The 27195-nt window shown below is 40.0% G+C and overlaps 1 protein-coding gene across 2 annotated transcripts in view; it reads right to left on the minus strand.

Moving 5' to 3' along the window:
- The window catches only part of CHD7 (chromodomain helicase DNA binding protein 7), a gene marked incomplete at both ends in the record, with an annotated part of 85143 nt that extends 58224 nt beyond the window's left edge, over nt 1-26919 (minus strand). For both annotated transcript variants that reach the window (XM_079533801.1, XM_079533800.1), the window contains one exon: nt 25240-26919. In XM_079533801.1, coding sequence (XP_079389927.1) covers nt 25240-26919 — 1680 coding nt within the window. The remainder of the gene's footprint in view (nt 1-25239) is intronic.
- Between the last annotated feature and the right edge of the window lie 276 nt (nt 26920-27195).

A 27195-nucleotide genomic window follows, 5' to 3' on the forward strand; every position in this document is an offset into this window, starting at 1 on the left:
AGATCACCAATAATATATATATATATATATATTTATATTATATATATATATTATATATATATATATATATATATATTTTAATCAACAGGCTTTCAGAGCAGTACTTCTACATTTCTCAATGCATACATGACTATATTTTCTGTCATTTCATATCTTACGCATCCTGCATTTGATTTTCAGACACTTTGAGTCCAGGTTTCACCGATGCCTTCACTGAGCTGTTTACTACAAATCTCAGTCCTTTTTTCTTTTTTTTAAATACTGCTCACTTGCTATGCCTAACATAAAAAGAAATGTTAAGTTTTCCATTATTTGTAAAAATTCATATTTAACAAGTGCTTTATGCTTGGTAATACACTACTGGTTTGCCATCTATAAGTTTCTGTGTGATACACTTTCTAGAATAAAATCAGTCAACTGTTTCAACTTTTTTCTTCCTCTTTTGAAGCATGCAAAGCAGCCAAGCCAACAAATACTAAAAACTGCAAGAAATCCAGCAGTGCTGGATTAAATTTGGTTCTGTAAAACTTTCAAGATTTCACCTACGTTAGTAATAGGGCTGTGTCACTGAAAACAGGATGAAGTTTTATATATGTTTGAGATTTCTTGTTACCATTTTAATGTAACTCAAAAAGGTCGTCTTTCTTTCTAGTCGTGGTTTGAACAACTTCCACCACGGTCACAACCAAATTTGAGCATAAAGTAGAGAGCTTTCCAAGGTTCCACAACAGCAATGACAGCCCTTTGTGATCTGACATCTGCAGTTCTGTGACAAGGTCTGGCCATAAGGTTACATGGCAGCAACTGTTTTTGTGCTGTAGTACTCAATACTCCCTGTAACTGTGTTCAGTGCAATTCTGTAAGGTGCCACCCCATGAAAACTCATATTCTTCCTACCTCAAAGAGTTTATCCACATTCTTAGACTCATAAAACTACATTAAGTGCAAACTTTACATGTGAAACAAATACACAGTGCTTACAAACTTTTATTTTCCATGCCAAGGTAGGTGTATAAGTATACAAATCAAATTGTTATGATTTCGGTTTATATCACTCACGCCCCCCAGACATTAAGCTACAGACAGCCATCCCTACTCTAATTATGATTTGGTTGTATTTCCTTTTACTTGAAAATACAGTGGTTCTGCTACATGCCATTATCTCCACAGGTTTGGCATGTTTTGTAATTCACTTACATGTCATTGTCTAAGCCCAGCACGCTTTCAAAGAAATGGGTGCGATAACTTCTCTTTTCTAGGAACTCTGTGCTTGCACTTAAGCAATATTCTAAAACAGCACATCCCTTACTGACAACCCCACATTGCTCCCTAGTGTGAAGCCGTGTAGGAGCAACACAAGTCTGGTGAGCAGAGAAGAGGGGAAGCAGCTCAGGAGATGCATTTTCATACCCCAAACCAGTTGTCTGCTCTTTCTTAGAAGGGGAGAAAGGGAAGAAGAACAGGCTTTCACTAGTAAATATTAGTTTAAGCCTACCACAGGGAATTATTTCAAATAGTTCTTCTTTAGATCCACAAAGGATTAATTCTACTTACAGGGTCGTAATTTCTGATAAAAGAACACCATTTTTCATTTACAAATGAGGAAAAGATGCATATTGTGAATTTTTACCAAAAGACTGAAAAATCTATCTGTGTATTTGACAGAAATCACTTCTCCTCCTTATGGCCTTTAACCATAACAAAGCCATAATTTAGCATGTTGGTACAGAATTTAATCTTCCACAGGAGAGAAATCAGTGAAGATTAAATACAAATAGATATTAATCCTATTTGATATTGCAGCGGTATTATTTTTATATTATTTGAAATAAGGTGAAAAAGGTGCTCAAAAATATTGGTGTGTTTACTAGCCCCACATCTCTTTAAATCTTTTAGAGAAAAGCTGTTTTTGTAAACATTTAACAAAGAACAGATGGCCTGTTTTAATCATGCGAAAAAACCTGGAGCTCACATTAATACTCCTAGCACAGCCTACTGGGTCTAGTCACCTCCCTAACCAGCAGCACAAAACAGGCTTCAGTAATACCATTTAATTTTACAATGGATATTTTCTCATCAATTCCCCACGTCCGACAGTTAATCAATGCTATTAACGTGCAATATCACAATGCAGGACACTGCTAAAGATCACAGCTTATTAGAGCAAAACAGTGATTCTTCAGCAGCTCTGAGCGTTCAAACCGTGAGCAGCTCAACAGGTTACCAAGACATAATGCACTCGTGCGTTATCACTGAAAGCCAGCGACATCAGAGCCAGTTTTACAAGGAGGCGGCACTTCAGGTATCGTTCCTGGAATACAAAACCTCTCTTTTCTGGATTGAGAACTTATTTTTAAACTTCCAAACACACATCAGCCAAGATTTGGTAAGTTAAAAACTAAGCTGCCCGCATTTCACGGCCGCTCGCATATTTAAATCTAAGCTCATTCTCTGCAGCCTAAAGAAGCAATAGACGCCTCTAACCAGGCCTGTTATGTAAAGTAGCAAGATGGACAGGATGGGGGATTAACCCAGTGAGGGTTAGTGGCACCGAGGGAGGCTAAGGAGAATCTCTGTGTTGCTTGAACACGGATTGAACCACAATCAACTGTACTTAAGTGCTGAAAGTAGATGAGTGGCAGTTCCCCAGTAGAGCAGCAGCTGCTTGAGCCAATATTGAGCTTGTAGGATGGTGAAACAAGAGCAGCAACGTATGCGACATGACTCAGCAAACTTGTGAAACTTAAACATCAGTGTTAAACAAGTCTCTCCAGTTTTGTTGTTGTTTTTTTAAATCAGGACTATTTCAATATCTACTCTCTCGATCTCCCCCATCATTTTTAAAGACTGCCTGTAACCAGAAGTTACTCAAATTTTCTTAGACTTTGGTTTATCAAGTGAGTTGTGTTACAGCAGAATGAGCAACCAATCACTTCCCACTGGTTCCAAAATACAAGACCCTCCAACACAATATATAGAACAGAAATTTTTGGGTTAGGTAAATTATTACTGAGTATTCTCTTCTGCAGCAATTACAATTGCAGCTTAAATTATCACCTTCACTTGGGAAAATTTAAACAGCAACCTGTCACCAAGGAAAGTTCTTTTAAAAGAAAGGAAGAACTATAGCAGCACGTCTGGAAGCAGCTCTGTGGAGAGGCAGAGGATTCGTATCCTTCCTGATAGCACTGTCCACAATGTGTAAACCATTGTATGTATCGATTGCCCCATAATTCTTCCTTCAAAAATTAATGAAAGGACTCGTCATCCCTCTGGATTATTTAGAGCAAACTATTCATCTCTGAACAAATCATCTGGAAAGTTTCCTCATGTGTCTGTACGCACGTTTCCGTCCCTGCAGTTCTCAACTTGCCCCCTCAATGCCTCCAGTACCAGGCCTGCCCTGCTGCTCCCTCCAGCTTAAGCTTGCTTTGGCTCCTTCTAGCCCAGCAGAAACTTTTCAGACACTGTCCTTCTGTGAAGTTCATGTGTCAGTACAAACTGCAGCGCATGCAGGAATCAACACAGCTTCAGAAGTTTTCTTCTACAAATTCCTATAGTAGCAGAAATCCAGAAATATCCTCAAGAATACACTCACACATAATTCTTCCCAAGATTTGCTTTACCAGTCAGTTTATCCTCCTCTACTGTGAGTGATGATTCCCTCCCCTATTCTGTGAAGTGCCTGCCTTGAACCAAAGTTGTATATACATTTTTTAATTTACGGTATGAAAATGCTTAGGAGGGGCAACACGATGCTGAAACTCTGATGCATCACTAATTCAGAAAGCCTTCTACGCAGTGCAGTTCTGATGTGACAACTTGCGTTTATAAGCCTACCAGTGTTGTTGTCAGTGATCTTTTCTGCAATGAGACTGTATCAGATGAAAATGGAATACCATCTATTTTGCAAACAGAACAGGAATCTTCCAGTTTACTGAATTTCTTGCCATACTTCTACAAGATATGGATGAAAACACACAGAAAAGAGTGTTCTATTAGTACCTTGGCAAGAAATACTTAAAAATCATTTGTATTAAAAAAAAAAAAAAAATCTGGTTTTGTTGCAGAAGCACTTCACTATCATTTGATTTCTTAAACAATCTTTCTGCTCCGTTATTGCTACCAGGGAGCATTTTTAAGCAGATGCAACTACTGAAAAGTTAAAACTTACTGACCCAAAGTTTTCAGAAAATCTCTGGATCAAGACATTTGCAATACCAATGCTTGCAGCATCCTAACAGCAGAACGGAAATGCTTAAAACCAGTCTTAATGTTCTCAAACACCACTACAAAAGCTCACTCATTGTTGGTACAACTGACAATATCGACCAGTTACTGTGTGGGAGAAGAAAGATATGCTATATAAAATGCAGTGTTTTTAATTGAGTCTCAACATAACTATAGCATTAGAATTCTTCATTTTCTGGTCATGCCCTCTATAAAGTAACACAGATTACAAAAGATGAGTGACACTAATGTAGCTATCCAAAAAGCAAACGTTCCATCATATTTAACAGTAATCACATGTAGCAATGGTGTTTTGTGCTCACAAGTGAGAGATATTCATGCCAGGACTGCTGATGAGTCCATAGCTCAAGAATAACTAGTTTTTCCAGAAGAGAGCTCTCCTTGTTGCTGACCATGGATCGAAATCACCAACACAGATAAGACAGTATCAGACAAGTGCCTCTCCTAAGACAACGAAACACGTATTCTCCAGGCTGGCCTTTCATTTAATAATCTACAAGAGCTACCACACAGATAGTACATAACAGTTACCAGAATGGGCCAAAAGACAAACATTTTTATTAACACTTTTATGTGACAAGTTACTTCTTAATATATCCTAATTTAGTAGTATAAGGCTGTTCCCACTGCATGCAGGTCAGAAGCCATATATTATACAGAAGTAGCTAGCACAGGACCAACTCTCCACTCTCCATCATCACTGTGTAAGACAGGTCAAGGACTAAGGATTTTTGTGATTTTTATTTATTCTTACTAGTTTTAACTGCAGTGACACACAGCAAGGGTGAGACAATGAGGCACAGAATTCTAGCAGCAAAACTCATATTGCTGCTGATGGTAACTTGCACTCTACCTTAGCACTGCTTTCCCCGACCAGCCACACATTTGCATACACTCCATTAGCAAGCAGTAAATGTGTCAGAAACATGGCAGCATGAGTTTAACCACACAAGTTTTGCAGAGTTGTGTTATGCCAACAGGTGGGAAAATGCGAGGCAAACCAGAAATAGCTCTGGAATATTACCAGAAAATGGCCCATAAACATCTTTTTTTTTAAACACCTTACTTTGCAAAATAAGACCCATACTGAAAAACTGAGATATTTTCATTATGAATTATGTCTGTTCACTTCCCAAGCACAGTCAAGAGACTTGATGCTTACTAGAGAACTCTTTGGATTAGGATACCCCTAAGATTTATCACCGATCTTTTCCAACCCCTCCAAAACAAGATGCTGTCTGTACAACTCCAAGCAAGAAAGGAAACTCATGCAGTAAATAAAAAACAGTGCTGGGGTGAACTGGTTTCCAAATCACCCAGTACAACGCTGCAGCTTTTTCTGAACAGAATCATAGAACAGCTTAGGGTGGAAGGAACTTTAGCAATTACCTAATTCCAATCCCAGTGCAATGGGCAAGGCTGCCCCACACCAGATAAGGCTGCAGAGGACCCCATCCAAGCTGACCTTACACACCTTCAGGGACAGGGCATCCACATCTTCTCTGGCAACCTATCCCGATGCCTCACCACCCTCTGAATAATTTTTTCATAACACCTAATGTAAATCTCCCTTCTTTCAGCTTAAAACTGTTCTCCCCTTGTCCTGTCACTACAGCTGTATTTAGTAAAATACATCAGCCATGGAAAGACAAACCTAGCCTAACAGTATATATAGATGCAGAGCCGCTGTTCTTGGGCTTGCTTCCACATTCCGAAAAGATGTTCACTGTGAAAATGAAGCAGTTCCTCTCTCTGACAGTAAACAAGCACATCTGCCCTCTCTGGGGCACATTTCACAGCCATGCTTTGAAATCCAAGTTCATAAAGGAAGCCAAGAACCACACTGTCCTGCACACAAGCTCTCTTTCCTCCACCAGGAGATTTCCTTCAAGGAAGTGACTGGATGCCACACATGCAGCCATTCAACCTTTCTTCTCAGTCACCAGTTCCTCCATCACACTGCATTCCCATTATCACAATGCCCCTATCTATCAATTACAATTTCTACTTAACACCCTTTCCTCCAGAAAGAGAAAACCCAATACCACAGTTCTGACTTGGTGCGTAAGAGCTTACAGAGTAGTGATAGTAATTAAAATAATAAATGTCCTCTAAAATTTTGACATTCCACAAGAGATTTAGAATCACCTTTTTTTTTTAAAAAAAAAAAAAAAAAAACAAACACAGGACCTTAATTAGCTCCCAGTCCCTTCCATCAGGTACTTCTCTAGCGTTACCAAAACTCAAACAAACGTGACATGAGCAGACAGCATCAGCTTTATCACTATGGGGAAAACCAGAGATCAATCGACTTGGTGTTTCACCTGACTGTAATGGACAAAGAAATTCTGTCCAGGCTCTCACTGCAGCAAGCAGCAAGAGCAACTAAAGCATTACACATCACCCAAACAATGGAAACTTACAGGAAGAAGTATTGAACAAGCTATGTATGTAAACATTAGGCACACATTTAAATTAAGAACACATACACATCTAGTATACTTACATATATCAAGTAAGCGGTGTAGGCCTAAGTTTAAAAGCTATCCCTCTTTTTTGATTTGCAAAATCTCTACTGAAGTGTGCTTTTATCTGAATTCAGGTAAAGCACACTTTGTCTTATATTTTTACCTCCAGTAAAACACACCCAACTTGAGGGAGAGAAAATAAAAACAATAAATAAGAGGCAGAAGTAGCACGTTTGGTTTTTTTTTTCCTGTTTGTTTCTTTGCTTTGACTGGAAAGGTGATCAGCTCAGCAAGTTTACAATTCTTGTTTTCTCTCTACCTAACATTCACATAAATGCAAGCTTCAGAATTGTCACCAGTTTGATGAACACACTGTGAGCTCTCATCTGTTGCTTGTAAGGACAGAGTGAAAAGCTTTAGAATACCAACAATGAATCCAAAGGACCAAACCACAGCAAACAGTACGTGGAAGTACACCAGAAGTAGAGTTGAGCACAAATAAGAGCGCCGTGGATATAACTGCATATTGCCCCAATCTATTTACATGACACCACTGCATATTATGTTCTATTGCTGTTTTTTTTTTTCCCTACCATGCCCATATCAGTAAATCCTCAAATTCAGCTTCATACCCTTCATTTCTGAAACCATTTGCCACACTCGGGTACACACGCCATCACCACCCTTCTTCTGGGCTTCAGTATCTTCACAGGGGAGCCCTACCAGACTTGGGAATCTACTAGGCACAGCCAATCCTTGTGAATTTTTCTCCTTGCAAGCCACACACTGTGTATCATACAGCCCAGGCACCAGGGCAGTTTCCAGACCCTCTTCCAAGGATCCTCAATGGAATTAACCAACATCAAGAGATGTCTAAGTCTTGGGAGGCAGCCTAGGGTTCTCCACTGCCAACCAAGCCTTCTCACAGAAATAAATGAAGGCAACAACTGAGTGGCTGTAGATATAACTGTTGCTGATATGTTCATAAACAATAAGATATTGCAGCCACAAACAAGATAGTTTTGCATTTACTTTTAGAAAATTGGTGTATAGGTAAGATATAAGATATCTTATCACTTTCCTAGCACCTTCCTTAAGTACCAAGGGGGGAAAAAAGCCCAAATTCTATGTTTTAGAGTTACTTTAAGTCTTCCTTCAGATTACAGACATGCACATTTCAGGTAGCACATACAAAAAAAAAAACCCTATAATTAAACTGTTGATTGATACAATTCATAGGGAAGCTCTAATGAGAGCCTCATCACTACTCTCACCTGTAAGCTCACATGACAAAAAGAGCAAGTTTACCCTAAAAGTATAAATATTTAATCGTGTTCTAGTAGCATGTGAAATGAGGGAAATGGCCTCACATGCTTAAGAGTCCAAACACGACAAAGAACTCAAATCTGAGTTGTATTCCTGTACACAGAAAGGAAGTCCTACGTAAGTATACCATACTTTCACAGTAACATCCGTAAGTACTTTCATTAAGTAACAAACTACCCTGAATTCTTCTATTGTTTGCAGCAAGATTTTTCAATTTTGGCAGGGTGTCTTCTAAGTGTGGCTTACTAACTTAAGAAAAATGAGTTTAAAGCATTAGAGGAAACACCACCACCACACAAAGTACAATTTGGGTTGATCGGAGCTGAAAAATTTCTTATTCATCAATATGTTATTTGGATGACTTACAACAGACCCCACCAGACAAGTAATATTCCTTTTCTTCTCTTTGCCATTTCTCCTTTCCCCAGGGTGAAAGTGCATTGTATGCACAATCAAAAGACAAAACGTTATGGATTCATTACTTGAGCTAATGAAAGCACACCCTATACTCAAGACTATTCTGCTCCAAATTAAAAAAGCAACAACAGTAAACAATAAAAACACTCATATAATTCATCCAATCCCATGGATTTATAATACAGTAGAATCATCTGTGACCTTGGTGGAGCCATAAGTTAATCCTAGTCTGAAACTTTTTTCCCCCATTTTCATATTTCAGTTTTCTGACATAATCTGATGAGAAGGATCTCAGAATTTCCCAGAAAAGGCCATATTTGGTAAATGTTTTCTGATACACAATGACATCCACAGTAACTCAATCATCCTGTTCCTATTGTTTATGTCTCCTCCAAGTTTCAAGATGTTTTACTTGCTGCTATTTCAATCTCACAGCACATGTGAGCATGCTTACTACTAGGGGATTCACTGCTTAAAATGAACTAAAAGTTAACATTTTATCTTGTTGTGCGAAATGCCATTTCCTCAGTTACAAAGAAGTTCCACCTCAGAAAAGAAAAAGAAAATCCAAAACCTCACTACCACTTTTACTTCTGTTAGTTTTTCCATATAACCTGGACTAACTTTTCTAACCCGCTTTTATCTAGAAATTCAAAGGTTTCTCCAACAATCAAATGAGTCACTCCACAAGCAAAATAGTGAGCATGCACCAGTCTTGAAAAAACAATACAGTTAACCCTAAGAAAAACAATTACAATTTACAAACAAACTTTACATACAAATATATATTTTACATTTTCAATTAATTATTTAAAATCCTTCAGAACAAAGAAGTACTCCAGTTAATGTAACTTATGGAGCAAGCTCTGCTTCTGAATACATAACTTTGACAGCAGTATCTCAAACATACACACTGACTTCTCCTAGCTATTTCTAGACTTGCTGTCTTGTTCAGCACACAGGGTGGAAGAGACTCCTAGATCAAATCAGCTCTAAATGACTAAGATAATATCCTGAAGAGAAGACTCAGGTTACCTTGAAAACCTAAGTTCAGAAAAGGGACAGACTGCAAAAAGATGGTCTGTGATCAAAGCAGTAAACATCAGGGAAGATAACTTACTTTTTTCCTCCACCAGTCTCAACTCACCACCATACTTTTCTATTTCTTTCAAGAAAGGCTTCCTTGTTTATTATTGTTATTGTTTTGTAAAACAACACCTTTATTCCTAAGCATGGGTCTCCAGCAAAGGGCTTGCCATGGCCCCTCTTCTTGAGAAGTGCTCACCAATCATGGCCCCAAACATCTATCCTATTTAGATAACCACTGGCTTCAGCATCAGAGCTATACAGCCTGGCAGTATGCTAGAAAGCCCCACATCCATTGCACTCTGTCTGTCTGGGCTTCCTCACATTAAGCGGGGAAAACATACTGGAGGAAGAAATTAGGAGATAAATTCACTAGTAGCTGTTGAGGTTTTTCTTATGATTAAAATTACCATAAAAGAGCTCAGTTAGCAAATAATTCTTTAGCAAGATATGAAAGGAGAGAGTTTGTGGGGAGAGTCAGTGTTTTTCATGAGATAGAGTGATATTCACAACAGTGTTTACTGGATAATATATAGTAAATAAATCATCAGGCGGTAGCTCAGACAATACAAGCAGATAAGTTAAACAGCAATTTGTATCATAGAAGATCTGAAAGAAGGGGAACAGAGAGAACGTAGCTGCAGATTGCACCCTGCTTCATAGGCATGAGGAATGTGTTGTGACAGTCCTACTTCTGACCTTTCTGAACTCTCAGTTTTGCAGTTTGCTGTATGATAGCAAACTCAATCAGCTAAAATAGGCACACTAAAAATCACACTAACATTTTCATTTCCTATAGCTCACTGTTGTTTTGTGAAGCTTACTTGCAGCAGACAGAGTCTATGCAAACAAAAACTACTGCCATACAAACAAGGTATCATATATTAAACAAAAATGTCATATACTAAGTATGTGAAAAGACAACAACAAAAGAGTTAAAAGCTATCCTTTTTAAAATAAAAACATATATTTAGATACGAGCATTTAATTTTCACTGTGCTCTTTAAATCATCTCCCCTGATTTCTGTCTCCCCAAAACAGAATTGTAGAATCACAGAATGACTAAGATTGGAAAAGAACTCCGAGATCATCCAGTCCAACCATCCATCTACCATCACGTTTTCCCCACTAAACCACATCCCTCAGTACATCATCTAAATGTTTATTGAACACGTCCAGGGACAGTGACTCTATCAGCTTCCTGGGCAACCCATTCCAGCACCTGACCACTCTTCCAGAGAAGAAATTTTTCCTAACACCCAACCTGAGACTCCCCTGGCACAACTTGAGGCCATTTCCACGCTCACTTTCCAAAGCATGTAAAAGAGAAAGCAACAGAAAAATTCAACTGAATCACCTGCAGTTCTGTCAACTCACAGAAACGTGAACGCAAAAGGTACAATATATCTTCAGAAGCAATTCATTTTATACCAACTATACACATTTTATGAGAGGAAAAACTACTAGAGATTTAATGGTGCCAATTAAAAAGCTGAGAGTTTGAATGGTTCGATGGCTGAGTCACAGACCTTTGCCTATAATAGGTTCCATTATAGCCCTGAGCTCAAGATGTGCGAAGAGGTTTGCAGATGAGTAAGAGGAATCTGTATTTCTAAATGTTATTGCAAATGAAGGTGTCCTTTAAACATTGCACAGTTGTGACTGTGTCAGTTTGTGCTTCTCCAGATTCCTAGCTTTACTTCAGAAGTTCTGAAATTTGCAGACAAATTTGCAGACAGTTTACAACAAATACTTTGACAGAAATGAAGCCCATCTGTGTGAAGCCCTCACAATTTACGTACTATTTCATACACATGTCCAAACTAGAAACACTTCCATACTTCCAATTTTTGTTATCACTCCTGATTTTTGGTATTCATTTATGTTTACAGGTAAAAAGGTAAGACCAGATAGCTCAAGACTAAATTAGTTTGTACTTAACCACAGGATGCCTACAACCAACCAGTGAGAAGAAGAAAATTAAAGGTTAATATGCATCTCAAGATGACACCCACTAAAACCAAGGAAGTGTTTGTCTAATGGCACAACTTTGTATACAGCTCTGATAATTCACATGAACAACTATCATCCTTAAAACAGACACATGCATGGATTATCTTAAAGGAGAAGGGTAGAAACTTCAGAGATTGCTCTTTAAGAAAACAGCAGCTGATCCTACTATAGCAAAGAAAAGGAATCAAGATGAAAGGTAAAACTGGTACAAAAACAAACTGAGTATAAAGCCAGCAATTAATATATTTAGCACAGAAAGTCTGATGTGTGTTCCAAGAATCGGAATAAGCAGATTTAGGTCAGGATCTCCAAAAGGGGCATCGAAAGCAAAATCCAAGTGCTCTTTAAAGTGAAGTTTAATAAGGTTATGGAAAGTACTTTTTAAGATGGTAGTGTGACAGCTGGAGGCACAGCTCAATGGCCCATGCAATCTTCACAAGTATCCTTCTCTGAAAGACTGGTGATGGTTGGAAAAAAAAAAAAAAAAAAAAAAAAAAAGAACAAGATCTTGTTTAAATTAAAAAAAAAAACACATTTTAACAAACATAATTTGGAATGTGACAAACATTGGACATTCTAGTTCAAAAATTCACAAAATGTGCTTTGAGTACCCATTTATGTTTGATATTCTAGGGAAAAGGACATCTTGATTAAGCAAACAAGCAAGATGGGTAAGCTACACTTACCAAATTTTACATTAAGACCTGAAAAAAAAGAGGCTGATTGCCCCCAGAGGTTCCTACAGTAAACCTGTGTAATATAGTCAGAAAGAAAGAGCCATTACCTCTTTTACAAGCCTTACTCGGCTCACATCCTTAAAGCCTGCCAGCTATAAATACAAGTACTCAAACACCATTAAAAAAAAGCCTGTGATTTCAGATGTTTGTATTTAGTATATCTTCCTTTGACTAATAATTTCCCTTGCTCATGCGACAGCTGATGTACAAAATGCAGTAGTGCTACATGACATGGGAAGGGTTACTTTTTAAAGAAAGGTACCACAGTTCCAAGGCCTGGTTACCTGGCTTTTCTATTCCTTCTTTGCACAACTTTCCAAAAATAATGCAGTAGTCATTTTTATTTTGAGGCATTCTAGATAAAAGGCTTGAGAGAAGTGGAAGTAAGCAATTCATGAAGTTACCAGTCAACAGTTTCTGATTTACACAGCTACAGTATTTTAATATTATTGATACATTTCTAAAGAGTGGGTGAGCGCAGGAAATGCTGGTATCCAACTGCAGCACATCTTTAATTTGCAATAGGAGTATAACCAAAAAGGCTCCTAAGAGAATTTCACTCCTTACTTCTTCATGTTCTGTAGGAAACCTTGTTCCTCCTCAAGAGCATCAAGTGTATGTTTGGTGGCCCTGCTAGGCAGGGGGGTTGGAACTACATGATCCTTGAGGTCCCTTCCAACCCGGGTGATTCTGTGATTCTGTGATCTGTGAAGAGCATCCTGCGCACAATGTCCCTAACAGACGAGATGTGAATCAAAGAGTATGAAAGACGACAGAACAAACCCTTCCTTTAGAATTACTTTCCAAAGAAACTGCAGAGAACTTGGAGAGCAGAGCCCCCACCCTGCCTCAATGGCTCCCAGACCTGTTAACCACCACCTAACCCCCCCATGTCCATCTCCACCCACAGAGAGAATTAGACTTATCACAGCAGTGCTTTAGTTTTGGCTGAATTCCTACAAATGAGTGCAGAGATGCCCAAAAGAGATGGAGAAAAGAAAATTTTCATCTTTTGCACCTATATGTAGGTACATTAGAGCTAAATAGGTAAAGTGGCTGAAAGGGAAATACAACATCCAGATCAGACTTAAACTACTCACAGCCCAGGTTTTCTTGTATAATGCACTTCTCTCCACAACTTTTTCTTTGCTTTTGAATACAAGCGTCTAGTTCTTCAGCATCTGCAACTTAGAGGATGTGTTCAGAAGCTAAAAGAAAAACATACTGATTGATTGTTCCACAGCACTATGTCTGTGGCTTTCCAGCCATAAACTGGTGTTTTTGTAAGACTGACATAAGGTAGATATTTTCACATATATTGGGTTCTACAGTTCTGAACAAGAACCTTCGAATACCCAATCTAGACATAGCAAAAGTTCCTTCGATGCAAAAAGCTACATTCTAAAGCTTCATCATTAGAAGATAAAGCAGGATGTGAAACTACTTCCTCCAGCTTTTTGCCGTTCAGAGGACACAAGCATGTAACAAGCCAATCTGACATCCAAGCATGGGCAACTGCTGAGGACAGAGCCGCGTGTGACCCTGCTGCTGCCACAGGTGCCCTTTGAGTCCAGCTGTAGGCAGAAGAGGGTGGAGGATTGTGGCCTGCGTGACACCAGGCGTACCCTGAACAGCCTGTTTCCACCTTGTCAAATGGAAACACTGATAGGGTTTGCTGGCCCCATCAGCCTGTTCCAACTGACTCACGTTACTCATGTGTTCTCTGGCAGAAGTCAGCAGACGTGCAGGGGACACACAGCAGGCTACAGGCATGCTATGTGCTTACTAATACCAGCCTATCAGACAATTCAGGTAGCAGACTTCAGTCTAACCGTTGACACCAGGTCCATGCTGAAGAGAGGTTTATCTTGCAGTATACAACATTCCGCTGGCAATTTTCCCTTTATTTTTATTGTTTAATTTGTAAGCCTCTAGGAGTTTCCCAGCAATAGTACCACAACTCTATTTAGAAACTGCCCCTACATGTGCTGTTGTTTACTAGGTAAGCCTCCCTTCTGCCATCACCTGTCCCAGATCACAGGGTCTCTGGAGTGTGTGGGCAGCATGCTGGAATTGCCAACTTGAGGAGACCTTAATGGATACCCATGAATACAAAGCCAGAAGAGGTCGACAGGAATCAGTTCTGTTTTCTTCTTAAGGTGGGAAGACAGCAGTTGTTCAATTGGCCTTCCTATTGCAGTATTTTATTAACTTCAGCATGACAAAGTGGGCTTGAAATCACAGACTTCTTTGAATGTAAATCCTCTGATATTATGTATGCTGCCCAAGATCCATTTATGTTAAAGAGCCCAAGATACTTCTCAAGCTCTCGCCTTTTAGTCACAGGAACAAATAAAGAAAGTCTTTGAATGCATTATCTAATATGCATATGATGACATGTCACAGCCAGGCCTTTTTCCAGCTCCTGGAGTAATTAAACTAAACTAACAATTAAATCAGAAAATATCATTAAAACTAAACTTACCCCCTGCCTGCAAAAAAATACACTTCCTTTTCTGCGGACAAACACCTCATTTAGAGGTACCAATTGAGATAACTCTTAATTATAGCATCTAAATCATATTTTAGTTACCCAGCCAGTCTGATTAACATTGTTCTACGAAACACTAAGCACCTTATCTTTAGTAAAAGACCACCTAATGAGCTCCAGCTGTTCTTAACAAGAAAACCTATAGTAAAATGTAAAAATCCCTGCATAGCGGGTCTCAAATGCAATGCGCCTATGCAATATCAGGTTTTAATTTCATTTTATTTCATAACTGGAATTGTGTCTAAAGCAACGCATTACCACCTGTCCCTTTCCACCACCAAACTCGAGGCACAGCTTGGAACGCCGCTCCCTGCTTTTAGTACTGAGCCCATTTGGGTTACTCTCCGCAAGCCGCAACAGCCACATATTGATTACAGCCTCACTCCCAACTACACAACCTTTGCCATTCAGCAGCAGGAACTAGCAGCAGAAATAGCTGATGGTAAGCTGAGCTTTGGCCTTCAGTTTGTGGCCGTTGTGACAGTTTCTGGCTGCTACTGCGTGTCTTCCTCCATTATCCTATCCAGATGCATATTTCTGACAAAGTGCAGCCAAGCAAAATATTTCTGTGTTGCATGACATGGGAAACAAGTTCTTGATCTACGTGGGGCTGTGCATTACAGAGGGGAACTGCAGAACTGTAGAACTGTTCTGCAGCCTTATGCTTAGGACTGCTACTGAGCACCTCATAAGCAGGAATATTAACAATACAGTCACGAAACAAATGGTTAACAAGCAATCTATCTCAAATAGCAAGAATCTCCTGGATCCCGAAGATCATGTCAGTCACAGAATTACCAGCTTTCCAACAAGTTTTCTTGAAATATTCCAGGGGAAGATAGCAGAGAAAAAGACCTAAGAACTCAGTAGCCTTCCAGTATTGTAGGCATTTATCCACATTTCCACAAACGACAGTCCTTGCCACAGTGAATATTTACAATATCCCATTAATAAGCTGATATGAAAAACAACTATAAAGCTCAAAAATTAGCATAGTTTTAGTAACTACTGTGCTTCACACACAGTTCTCTATGTAAAAGCAGAGATCAACACTTTACAGTAAGCACTGCTTTAAGTTCAAACTCACACTATATACTACAATCCTCCCACTATATTTAGCAACAATTGGCTGCTAGAGAAAGACTTCTTCCAAAAATAAAATAAAGGACTTCATATCATTAAGTGCTCTCATGTAAGGAAAATTACAGTATTATCACAGTTATCAGAGTCTTGCAGGGCCAAAAGAGATATGAAGTACCAGAATGCAAGTGTTAGAGGGCCATCTGGAGAGGGGGAGAGATGGAAAAGAAGAGTGTAAAGAACGAAGTTCATATTGACAATTTGATTTTGGGAAGTTAGTTATGAAGCTTGTTACTCATCCTCTCTCTCTCTCTTATTATAAGAGCATTAAATTCAAAATCTATGGAAAATTAAATTCTTATTTACAATGGTCTTTATGTTCTTTGGCTGTAGAGTTACATAAGACAAAGTACTACCTAAGAACAATTAAAATTTACTAATGCTTTTCTAATTCAACTGATTCACTTATTCAGTCTGTCTGATAAAAAAAATAAAGATCTGCTGTAAGTGGGTACACACTCCTTCTGGAAACTTGTACTGCATATGAAAATTTCTTCTTGACAGAAAACAAAATTTATCAAAATATAAAAAAGGGAAAGCCAAAATTTTACTGCTTGGCTTCCCCTAAAACATGCTATATCAACGTAAGTAAACAAACATTTTGTGCTGTATACTGAAACGTTGCATTCTTTAATTTCCCAAAATTAAGATATTCATAATGTTCCATAAAAACCTGCCAAGCTCCAGAAATTAAGATTTCTTAATGTTTAATTTCTACAAGGTTAATCCATACCTTGTAAACCCCATCCTGGAAGTGTAAGCTTGTTCAGGATAATACAAGAGCTGCAGAAGTGGAAGAAACAACTGCTCCCAGACTGCTGGTACTGACATAGGGATGCAGGATGCACAGGTGATGGAGCAACAGAAGCAAAAGAACAATTCCTACTGACAGCTGCAGATCTATTGGAAGGTGATTCGCTTGTCACTTGTTTGCCACTTTCTTCCACACTTCCTGCAACTTCCCTGCTCCCAGACTAATCTTTAGCATTGCTGAATTCCTACACAAGAGCCATTGACATTTTGTTGCATGAATTTACTTCCAACCACCTCACCTCTTACAAGCCTATTTCTTCCGTAGGAGTCAGAAGAAGAGCAAGGAACTGACATGTTTTAGAGTACTGGATATCTGAATAAGAACCTGAATCAGGAGTTTTAAGACTTTGGGTTGTGAATAAATAACTTTCATGCTATTCATCAGTACTGTTCACTTTATAAACAGGAACAACATTGTTACTATCCTTGCCTAGCATTTGAGAGAAATTTAACTAAATACTTTTAAGATAATGTATCAAGATCAATAAAAAGCAGTAAGAAGATTGGTTCGGGAGTTTATAAATCAAACTCATGCTCTGACTACTAAACCATCCTATCTATCACTTCTGTTTCATCATAAAGAAGTCACAGAAATTAATTTGAGTTTTATTTTTAAGTTTTATTGATTATGTTGAAGGGAAAAAAAAAGCAAACAAGGCATTCAAGCTCAAGGAAAACAATTCACTGATAGATGTTGGAAGTGTCTTCCCTCATTTCAACACACATGATACACATATAACAAATGTGCACAGCTCTCTTTGCTGGAAAGAGGGCATTCTTTCATCTCTTCAGTAACAAAATAGCTGCAAATATCTCAGGTGGAAGAAGAGTTCTTTTTTAAAGAAATAAGATGTTTGTTCAGAAATCACAAATATGTTCTGAAAACAAATCACATTTTATGAAAAATGGAGCAAGAGTGGAAAGCTAAAAAGAACACACAAAGAAGTTCAAATCTGACCACTGCTGTAGTTCTATAAAACAGGACCAAACTTTGGCTTCTAAAGGAGGTTCTAACCTATCTAAACTGAGGGGACACTAGAGCTGGTAACTGAGAGCAAGTTCTACAGAGCCCAGTGCTCATATAAGGTATTAACAGACATTCAGTTCAAGTCCAGAGGAAGGAAGAACAACCCCTGTCTTCTCAGGCATTCCCACTCCTGCATCACCAGCTGGGCAATTCTGAGGTCAGCATGAGCAGATGCTGGAACGTGACCCAGCCAGATGCAACCTGGCCTGAGGAGCATCCCTAAAAGCACAAAGGCTCACTGAACAATTACGTGTGCTGACATAAAGAAACAGTTAAGATTCTGCATCCCAGACTTCATTCAGCTTTTTTTGTGGCTTTTGTTTTATTTCAGCACTGACCAGCAAGGGCTCAGGAGGCAGGTGGCTCAAGCAGTGAGCACATGGACAGTGACTCGCTGAACTTCTCCATCTCCACTTTAGCACTGGCTGCTGGCCATTTCCTCTCTGTCTCTCCTGCTCAGTGCTGCTTCACTAAGTCAGCTCCGTTTTGCTTTCCCTTCCCTGAGCACTGCTTCCTGCCCGTGTTTCCTACCACACTCCCCAGAACCAGTTTGCTTCCAGCCCCTTCTGTGAGCCTCTGCATTGGTCAAAAGGAAGATGTGCACAAAGAGACGCTTTAATTACGAAGGCGGGGGAAGGGAGGGTGGGGGGAATTCAAGGATGTTTCTCTCTTCTGAGCTGCTAATCTTTATGCTGTTGACCAAAAAGAAAAAAGCACCAAATATTTATAGATAAAATCTCAAAAGAAAAACCCAGCAGTTTGTTCCCCAAACCCAGACCACACTACCACTTGTAAAATACATATCCATAGCATTAAAAGAATGCGGACATCTAGAAAGATGAGAATCATAGGATCACAGAACCATAGAAAGGTCTGGGTTGATAAGATCACCACAATGATCATCGAGTTTCAACCCCCCTGCCATGTGCAGGGTCACCAACCACCAGACCAGGCTGCCCAGAGCCACATCCAGCCTGGCCTTGAATGCCCTCAGGGATGGGGCATCCACAACCTCCTTGGGAAGCCTGTTCCAGTCCATCACCACCCTTCCAATTGAAAAACTTCCTCCTATGAGCATAAAGAAAGCAATGGGATGTACAAAGACAACATATTTGATGCAATTCTGAGACACTGTTCAGGTGATACCATCTCTTTAAAAAAAAATATCTCATTCCAGTATGTTAGCTTCTGAACTAACTGAATTATCAGCTCTTTCATTACAATTTGATTTAGAAAATGCCAAAGTCAAAAGCATTGTTCTTCTGAACAGAAGGAACAAACAGCCTCTAAAGGCAAATGTTAAAAATCTAACATCAAAGGCAAGGTTTCCACCAGATTGGAAACAGGTACATCTACTGTAGTCAGAGGACAGAAAGAGCGGGCACTTATGCCAGCAAAGGCTGGTAAGTGAAAAACCACCATGCCTCAAATTCCACACATAAAAGCAGGATGGAAGACCGGGAGAACCCACAATAAAAACACAGGAAATTACTAATTCAACTGCAACTTACTCCTTACTAGAATTGTCACTGCATTTAAAGAAAGAGAAAAGTGTTTCTCCTTTCATTTATTCGAGCTCTGCCGTGTTTTAATTTACGTAAGCTGACAATGGGGTCATAGGAGGGTTCTTCCTACAATATCAGTTTTCAATCATGAAAAAAGCTTCCCTGAAACAACAGATTTAAATTTTTTCACATAAATATAAAATATAACAATGTGTTCATTCATGGAAAAAGAAGATGATTGCCAAATCCCACTGGAAGAGACCACCAGCAGATGAGAATACAGTATTTAAGAACTGAAGAGCACCACAATTCAACAATATTTCTAGCTAGCCGATTCCCCAGATAATCCAAATGATTCAGAAGGAAAAAACACATTCGAGTCACCAACGTATCATAGGAAGTTTCAACATAATCATGCTGAGGAACAAGTCTGGTAACTCTTAAGCCTTCAAAATCAGTATGCTGATGCAGACTTGTATTTTTATGCTAATGCTGCAAACTAGCTCTACCCAAAACTCAAGAGCAGATAATTTAATGGCACAAATTATTCTCATTCCAGTCAAATCACAGCACCTGAGGGAATAGGTATTCCTGAAGCTGCTTGTACCTCCTTAACACTTAAAAAACAAAAAAAAAATCTGTAGCCAAACTACCTCAAATCTAAATTTTTGGCCCAAATGCCTACTAACTCCAGAACCACTCTAACCTCCCATATATAAAAGCACATAGAGACTTCTGAAGGCTGAGAAAGAAGTAAGTTTTTTGATCTCTTAATACCAATTATTAGACTTGAACATATCTATGGAGTTTCAAAACACCAACTTTTGTATCTTGGCAAAAGCATTAGGTATCAGTTATTACAGCCTTTGAGAGACCTGGACGCGAAGCAGCTCACAGCCAAACTAAGTTATTAGTGCCCCAAGATGCCAACTAGAAGTGAAAGAGCCTCTCAATCAAAACAAGAAGCACCCATCAGCAGTTTTTTTGGGTTTTTTTGTTTGTTTGTTTGTTTTTCATTTTTGAAGCCGTTCTCCTTATTTACAGGAAAACAGTAAAAAAAAAAAAATTCTAAGCACTCAATATGTGATAAAGTTTTCTCTGGAGAGGTGGGACGGTGCGTGTGAATATTCACTTCCAGGAAAAATCCTAGACATCATTCTTTACTAAACAAGATTCCATAACACACAGTGAAAGTTAGTTATGCAAAGACAGTAAGAAGATGAGGACTCCTTCTCCCTACTATTCCCAGGCATTAAAAAATGCAAGTAGTCAGGAAAATCAACTTCATTTGAACGTGCCAGTAGTACTGACTTAACATGCACTCTCTGCTGAGTTAGAATATCGCTTCAGATCATTCCAGTTGATAACAGTTTGCATTAATACCCCTCTTCATTCTGCTATATCCAAGTATAATTTACGCTGAGGCAGCGTAAGCACGAAGTTTTAATTGCAGAAAGGCCCTGGTATCTGGGATGAGTCTGCTGATGACTCAGCTGGACTTTCCCTGCCTCCTCCCCAACAGGGAAGGGTAGAAAATGTCAAAAGAATGCATTTAGGCTGAAGAGAGCCAAGAGTTATCACGGAAAGCCAAGTCACACACCCACAGGTAAACAAGGCAGAAGAAAACTGGTAGTGAACTGGTAACACAAAACAAAAACCTTCTCCAAAAGAGGCTGGGCACCTTAACACGGTATTCTTCAACCTTGGCAGCTGCTGTAGAGTCCTACCATTTAATCTAGTATCGAAGCTATTACCATAACTGTTTGTTGTTTAAGAATTCCTATATTTGATTATAAAGAATGCAGATCACATCATGTTTATGGTACACACTTAATGAATAGGGCTCGAAACTTCAGCCTACACAGTAGCCAGCAGCTACTGTAAACAAAAAGTTCCATAGAACAAAACGCCCAGCATAGTTTATTCTTGGCAGAAAAACCTCTTACACTCAAATGCTTTCAACGATTTTTGAAAGTGCTGATATTTAAGAGCAACTATACAGTATCAGAGTCCCCCTTCCCAAAGGCCTATCTAACCTGATATCTGTTCTCTAGTAAGTCTGTGGAAGAGTAGAAGAACTAAATACACATATAAAAGGAGATGTATCTTAAGAATGAATCTGCTACTTGTTTATGGCACTGGTCTGCTGAGCCAAATGCGGTGTCTTCATATTTATCCAACCCTGATGCATTTTTCTATACTATGCTATAGTATATTCTATTCTATGTGAGATCAGCATCTTAACGTGCTGTTTTGAGCTTGCCACCTGACAATATGCTGAACACCTTTGAAGTATCCAGGAGACAAACAACCTCCAAGCACCCATATTGCTCACAGTTTCAAAACTGCATCTTCCCTTCTCCCCAAACCATCACTTGCTTCCCTCTAACTACTGCTTATTTACTGAGGCCTAAAGAAGGGACCAAGAGCTGCACAGCACTTGCCACGTAGGCATACCATGCACATATGCACAACACAACAGCAATCTGTGTTCTGCTCTCCACTATTTCTATAGCAGTGCCTACTGCTCTGTTTCTTTGACTGTCAGAGCACATTTTCAGATAGTCATCCAACAACCAGGATTCTGTTCCCAAGCAGAGATCTTTGTTAGACATTCAAACTGCCCAAGCATTATGCCTTGATTTACACAGCTTACAGCCAAGCAATTGATGCTCCTGTCCATTTAGCTTCATCACTGCAGGCTCCACCTCACCCCTGCACTTGGCACTCAGTTTTGAGCACATTAAAGAGAGCAGCAAATTTTGCATTTGACTTTCCACGTCGTATATGAATATTTTGGAGGGCAGAAGCTCACCAGCCCAACACAGATACTCCCCCTTTGAAAACAAACAAGCTGCTCCTACCCTCTGCTTTGTACCTTGGCCAAGCAACTGGCCACCACAGAACCTGTCTCCCCACCCCACAGCCTTTGCTGAAGTACATTTCCAAAACAGGACTTGAAAATCAAGCACATCTACTGAATGTCCCAACACGATGGTGGTGCATGTAAATATCTATAACTCTACTGAAGCCAGGAAATCACTGATAACAAGGCCCTATTAACCACATCTAGCTCTTAGCTATTAATCTAGCCCTGCTAAGTTGTCAATCACCAGCTGTACCTCTCAGCCAAAATAAGTAGCAGTTTTGAACACACAGAGAAATAAAGAACTCTAGAATCGACAGAGCAATTCTTTTCAAGTTAAAAGCAAAAGAACTTCACTTTCCTTCCAACATATCTAAAAACAAAACAGTAATTTGGTTAACCACAAGTATTACAGCCTTCCCATGATAAGGCTAGCCTTAAATCACTGAAAAATAATTACTAAGATGGCTTCTGTTGATTTAAAAATACACAGTGATTTTCATTTACCGCCTAAATTCATTTTGTTGATTCATTTTATACAAATAAAATCAAACCAGTCATTTAAATAACTGTTGCTCAGTGAACAATTTTCTGCCAGCTGACATGAAGGAGAAACCACGACTGAGGCAGGATAGCTGCAGATCCTGCATTCAATCTTAAGAGCAGGGTTTGTTGGGGTTTTTTTTGCACATCTGCATTTTTTTTTCCCCAGGGGGTGAGGAGGAGTTGGGCTTTCATTGACTTTAACAATTTATATTTGATCCAAACAGTTTTCCAGGGGGAAATGCCTGCCTGTCAAGTATTTCATTACTACAGTCAGATCTCAAACTAATTACTTAATGGGAAGGTATGTTAACAATAACTTCTACTAAATGAAAACTTAACAGAAGTAGGCTAACAGAGAAGTTACTTGGCTAGCTACAACTGCTTGAATTACAGATTTTAATCAAATAACTTGAGTTATAGTGTGGTTTTCCTCTAATTATTTAGTTTCAGCACTTACCTTCAAGTTATTCATCTGCAGTTCAAAACTCTTTGCTCAAAAACTATGAGCAATAGTTTGCACAGCTCATTTAAGAGTTGAGCTGTCTGTATTCTACCTCTCCAGTTAAAAGGAAACGAATGCCCCAAGAACATTTAAAACGCGTTCCCATTCCACAAGCAGACGTTCCCCTCCCAAACCATCTGCTGCTGCTAAAAAGAAGTTTACTGGATGATCAGATGAAATCACAGAATTAACTCCACTGCTGAAGACTGCAGCTTTAGAGCACAGCCCTTATTACAGTCATCTTAAGTCTTTCCACATCTCCACCATTGCTAGCTGTGAAAGATATCGGTAATGCTGGGTTTTGTCCCTTTAGTTTTCTAAGTCTCATTTTACCATTTCCACAATTTTCTTTCAAGTTTTTGGTTTTTTTTCTGCTGGATGCATCAGTTCTCTTCAAGGTAAAAAAAACCCCAGCATCTAACCTTGTACTCCTTTTCCTGAACCCTAAGCCTTTCTCTTTTGCTCACATTTCTCCACGTCCTCATGCATCCTTTTCAAAATTTCTGCTAGTTGTCTTGGATTTTTCAGTGCAGTCTTGAGCACTTACGGGCTGCTTAGCCACGAAGACAATAACACAAGAGGCACCATTAAGAACCAACCAGCCAGGAACACAACACCCTATGGCCATACAAGAAGGGTTATTTACACTCTCCAAAGTGTGCACATGGAGGCGGGGGAGGGGCAGGAGGGAAAGAGGAAAGGCCACCATATGTACAACATTTCACACCTATTTTATGGGAGGCAGGGGAGAGAAAGACAGCCATGAAGCTACCGTGTCCCCTTTCAAGGGCAGAGCTTCCTCTTTCCTTTCAGTGAAGTCTCTGTCCTTTCCCTCACCCCGAGGCAGCACGGATCTCCCTCCCAGGACTAGATTACCTTCCAGCATGCCCTGTGCTACCCCCTTGGAGAATGTGGAAGCCTCTCCCAGCTGCTGAGCTGCTCCATCCACCACTCCTCGTCAGCTGCCTCTCCACAGCACATACATCTGATTCCCAGACCCACCTCATGCTGTGTGGAGCAGCGAACAGAAGCAGCCGGCAGGCAGCAGAGGAGGAGACTGCTGAGCAGCTGCCTTCCTCGCAGTCCTGGGACACTGGCTAGGACAGCTGTTTTTATGATTTATTATATATTATTTACGGCTGATTGTAACATCGTATCATTATGACTGCATTCCAACAATTGTCTCCAAATATTTATGGGCAGAGCTACTTGGCATTAATTACTGAGTGGCTTTAAAAATAATTAAACCTCTGATATCTTGGCCACCTATTTATGCAGTACCAAAACCCCTAGAATGGTCGACTGATAGAGCCAGAGGCAAGCCATGGCAAATCCAAGGATCCCAAAAGGCACTTTTGCAGCTCAGTATACTAACATGCAGTCAAACTTGCTAAGCTACAGAGGGATCAAGTTGTTAAAATGTTTCTAGCTTTTAACCGAAAAATAACGTGGAAGCAATATATTTTTCACTAAAACTCAGCAGATCAAAGCCTCAGTAAAATAGAACTTTTGTCTTACTTGAGATTTTATGTAAGCCTCAGAAAATTTGGTTTTAGACTATGATTCACATCTGCTGAATTCTATTGCACAAACTGCTGCCCCTTCACAAATTTCTTAAAATATACACTCCTTTTAGCAAGTTGCAAATATGGAAGATATAAGCTTAAATTAGAATTCCCACACGTGCTTTCCATTTCCCCCTCAAAAGAACCAACAAGAAATTAAAAAAGCAGTACTCAGTTTGTCCTGTTGCTATAATCATATTTCAGTCTATCCATAAAGCCATCCTGTAATAATTACTGTAAAAACATCAGCAAGCTACGTGAACCTTATTTTACCTTTAGCTTCTGTGTACCAAGAAAGTCACATAATGAGCAAAAGAACAGTGTAGTCAAGCAAGAACAACTGCTTTGAAGCCAGAGATCTCGTGCATACTCAAATGCATTTACAATCATGCAAAACATTTTTTTTATTCATCGGAAGCAGCTTACCTGAAGGACAGGCACTTTTTGTGGTGTGTTTTGTGGTGACTGGTGAAGCTGTGCCCAAGGCTGATGATGAGGATGTGGCGGTGGTGAAGACTGATGATGTATCCCTGGATGAGGCTGCATGGGAGGACAGGTTGGCATTTGCTGTTGAAAAGACTGCTGTTGACTAGGAAGCTGCTGGCCAGATATTAGTCGTTCTTGTATTGCTTGTGGATCCGCAAGGCCAACGCCTGGACAACCATTTGGTCTCATGTGCCCACCCATCTCCCGTGGTGTTGAAGACATACCCATAAAAGGACGATTCTGTTGCATGTTTCTGGGGCCCATATTCCTTTGTCCAATTCCCATGGCACCAGGGGGCTGGTGTGATGGCTGAGGATGGGGTATATTTGGATAACTGCCAACTTCCATTGGTATTCCAGCACTACCGGGCCTAACCTGTGGAGGAGGCGTACCTGCTGGATTACTCATTGCTTTCATAGGTGACATGGGAGGTGGAGAGGCATAAGTTCCCTGAGGCTGTGAAGGGTGCATAGTTTGTGTGTTCATTTGGTTAAGTGAGCCACTAGGGTGGATGGGTTGCTGGTGCATTAGTCCTTGACCACTGTTTGATGGAAATCCTACAGCATTTGGGTATCTTGGTACAGACTGATTCATTGGAGTGTTATTTGTAAGGCCTAAATTCTGATTCATCCCTGTATTATTAACTAATCCCTGATTAAGGTTACTGTAAGGATATCGAGAATACTGCCCTGAGTTGTTTATAGTAGGTGAGGGTACCGTCTGGCTCCGAGAACTAAAATTAAGTGTTTGCGGCCTAACAGCACCCTGCTGGGGAGGATTAGGGGAGAATCTAGGGCTGTGGGCTACTGATTCTCCATGGAGAGCAGTGGGGGGATGGTGGTGAAATTGCTGGACTGAATGTCGCAAAGAAGGTGCCATACTGGGATTCTGCTGGGGCACATGAGACAAGTGGCCAGGTCCTGAGGTGGCAATGAAAGGGTTTCCCTGATTGAGGCCTTCCTGGCCTTGAGAAAACTGGTTCATCCTCTGCTGTTGCGGCTGACCGTGCTGTTGCATTGAAAAATCACCACGAGCCATGTAGTTTCCCATCTGCTGCATGTGCTGAGGATGGCCCTGCCCGGGGGGTCCGGAGGGTGCTTGTGGCGGCTGTGTCGGTTGCGGCTGTTGCTGCTGCTGCTGGTATGGTGCTCTTATCTGGTCTGGCACTTGAACTGCCCGCGGCCCCCACATCGAGCCACTGTCTACGAAGGGTTGCCCGTGTCTTTCGTTCTGCATGCTGGGATAGACTCCCATCTGACCACTAGCACCGCTGCCATGAGGAACCTGAGGAACGGGAGGGTTGTGATACTGTGAATGAGGAGACGCTATACCATTCCCAGGGGCATTGCTTATCATTCTGTTCGGCTGATCCATCAGGTGCATTTTCTGCTGTTCGTATTGATTATAGTGATCAAAATGGGTCAACTTTGCTTGATTTTGATTTGCAGGGGGATGATGAAGAGATGACTGTAAAGAGGGAAATCCTTGATCCATGGGCATTTGCTGCCCCATGGGATTTACTGTGTTTTCAGGATATCCACATTCTCCGAGACCTTCCAGCCCTTCACTGAAAATATTCCCATCTTCTCCAAACAGACTCATCATTCCTGGATCTGCCATCTTTTTGCAGCACACAGCTCCTTGGAGCTACAACTAGAACGCTAGTCTGTGCTTCACCTCAGTGAGGTGTTTTGTCCTCAAAGCCTTTAATCCTCAACTAATCTCCTTCATGTCATTCCATATTTCCTTAATTCTTTTGGACCACGCAGTGTCAGGCAAAGTCTGGTTACTGCTCCTAGAAGCGGGGGAAGGGAGAGAAAGAAAGGAAAATATTGAAATAAGGAACATCGGGCAATGTAAAGAAAACACAGTTGACTGTTTTCTGTACAATGACAG

This window comes from Tetrao urogallus, assembly GCF_951394365.1.
Source record: "Tetrao urogallus genome assembly, chromosome: 3".
Taxonomy (NCBI): domain Eukaryota; kingdom Metazoa; phylum Chordata; class Aves; order Galliformes; family Phasianidae; genus Tetrao; species Tetrao urogallus.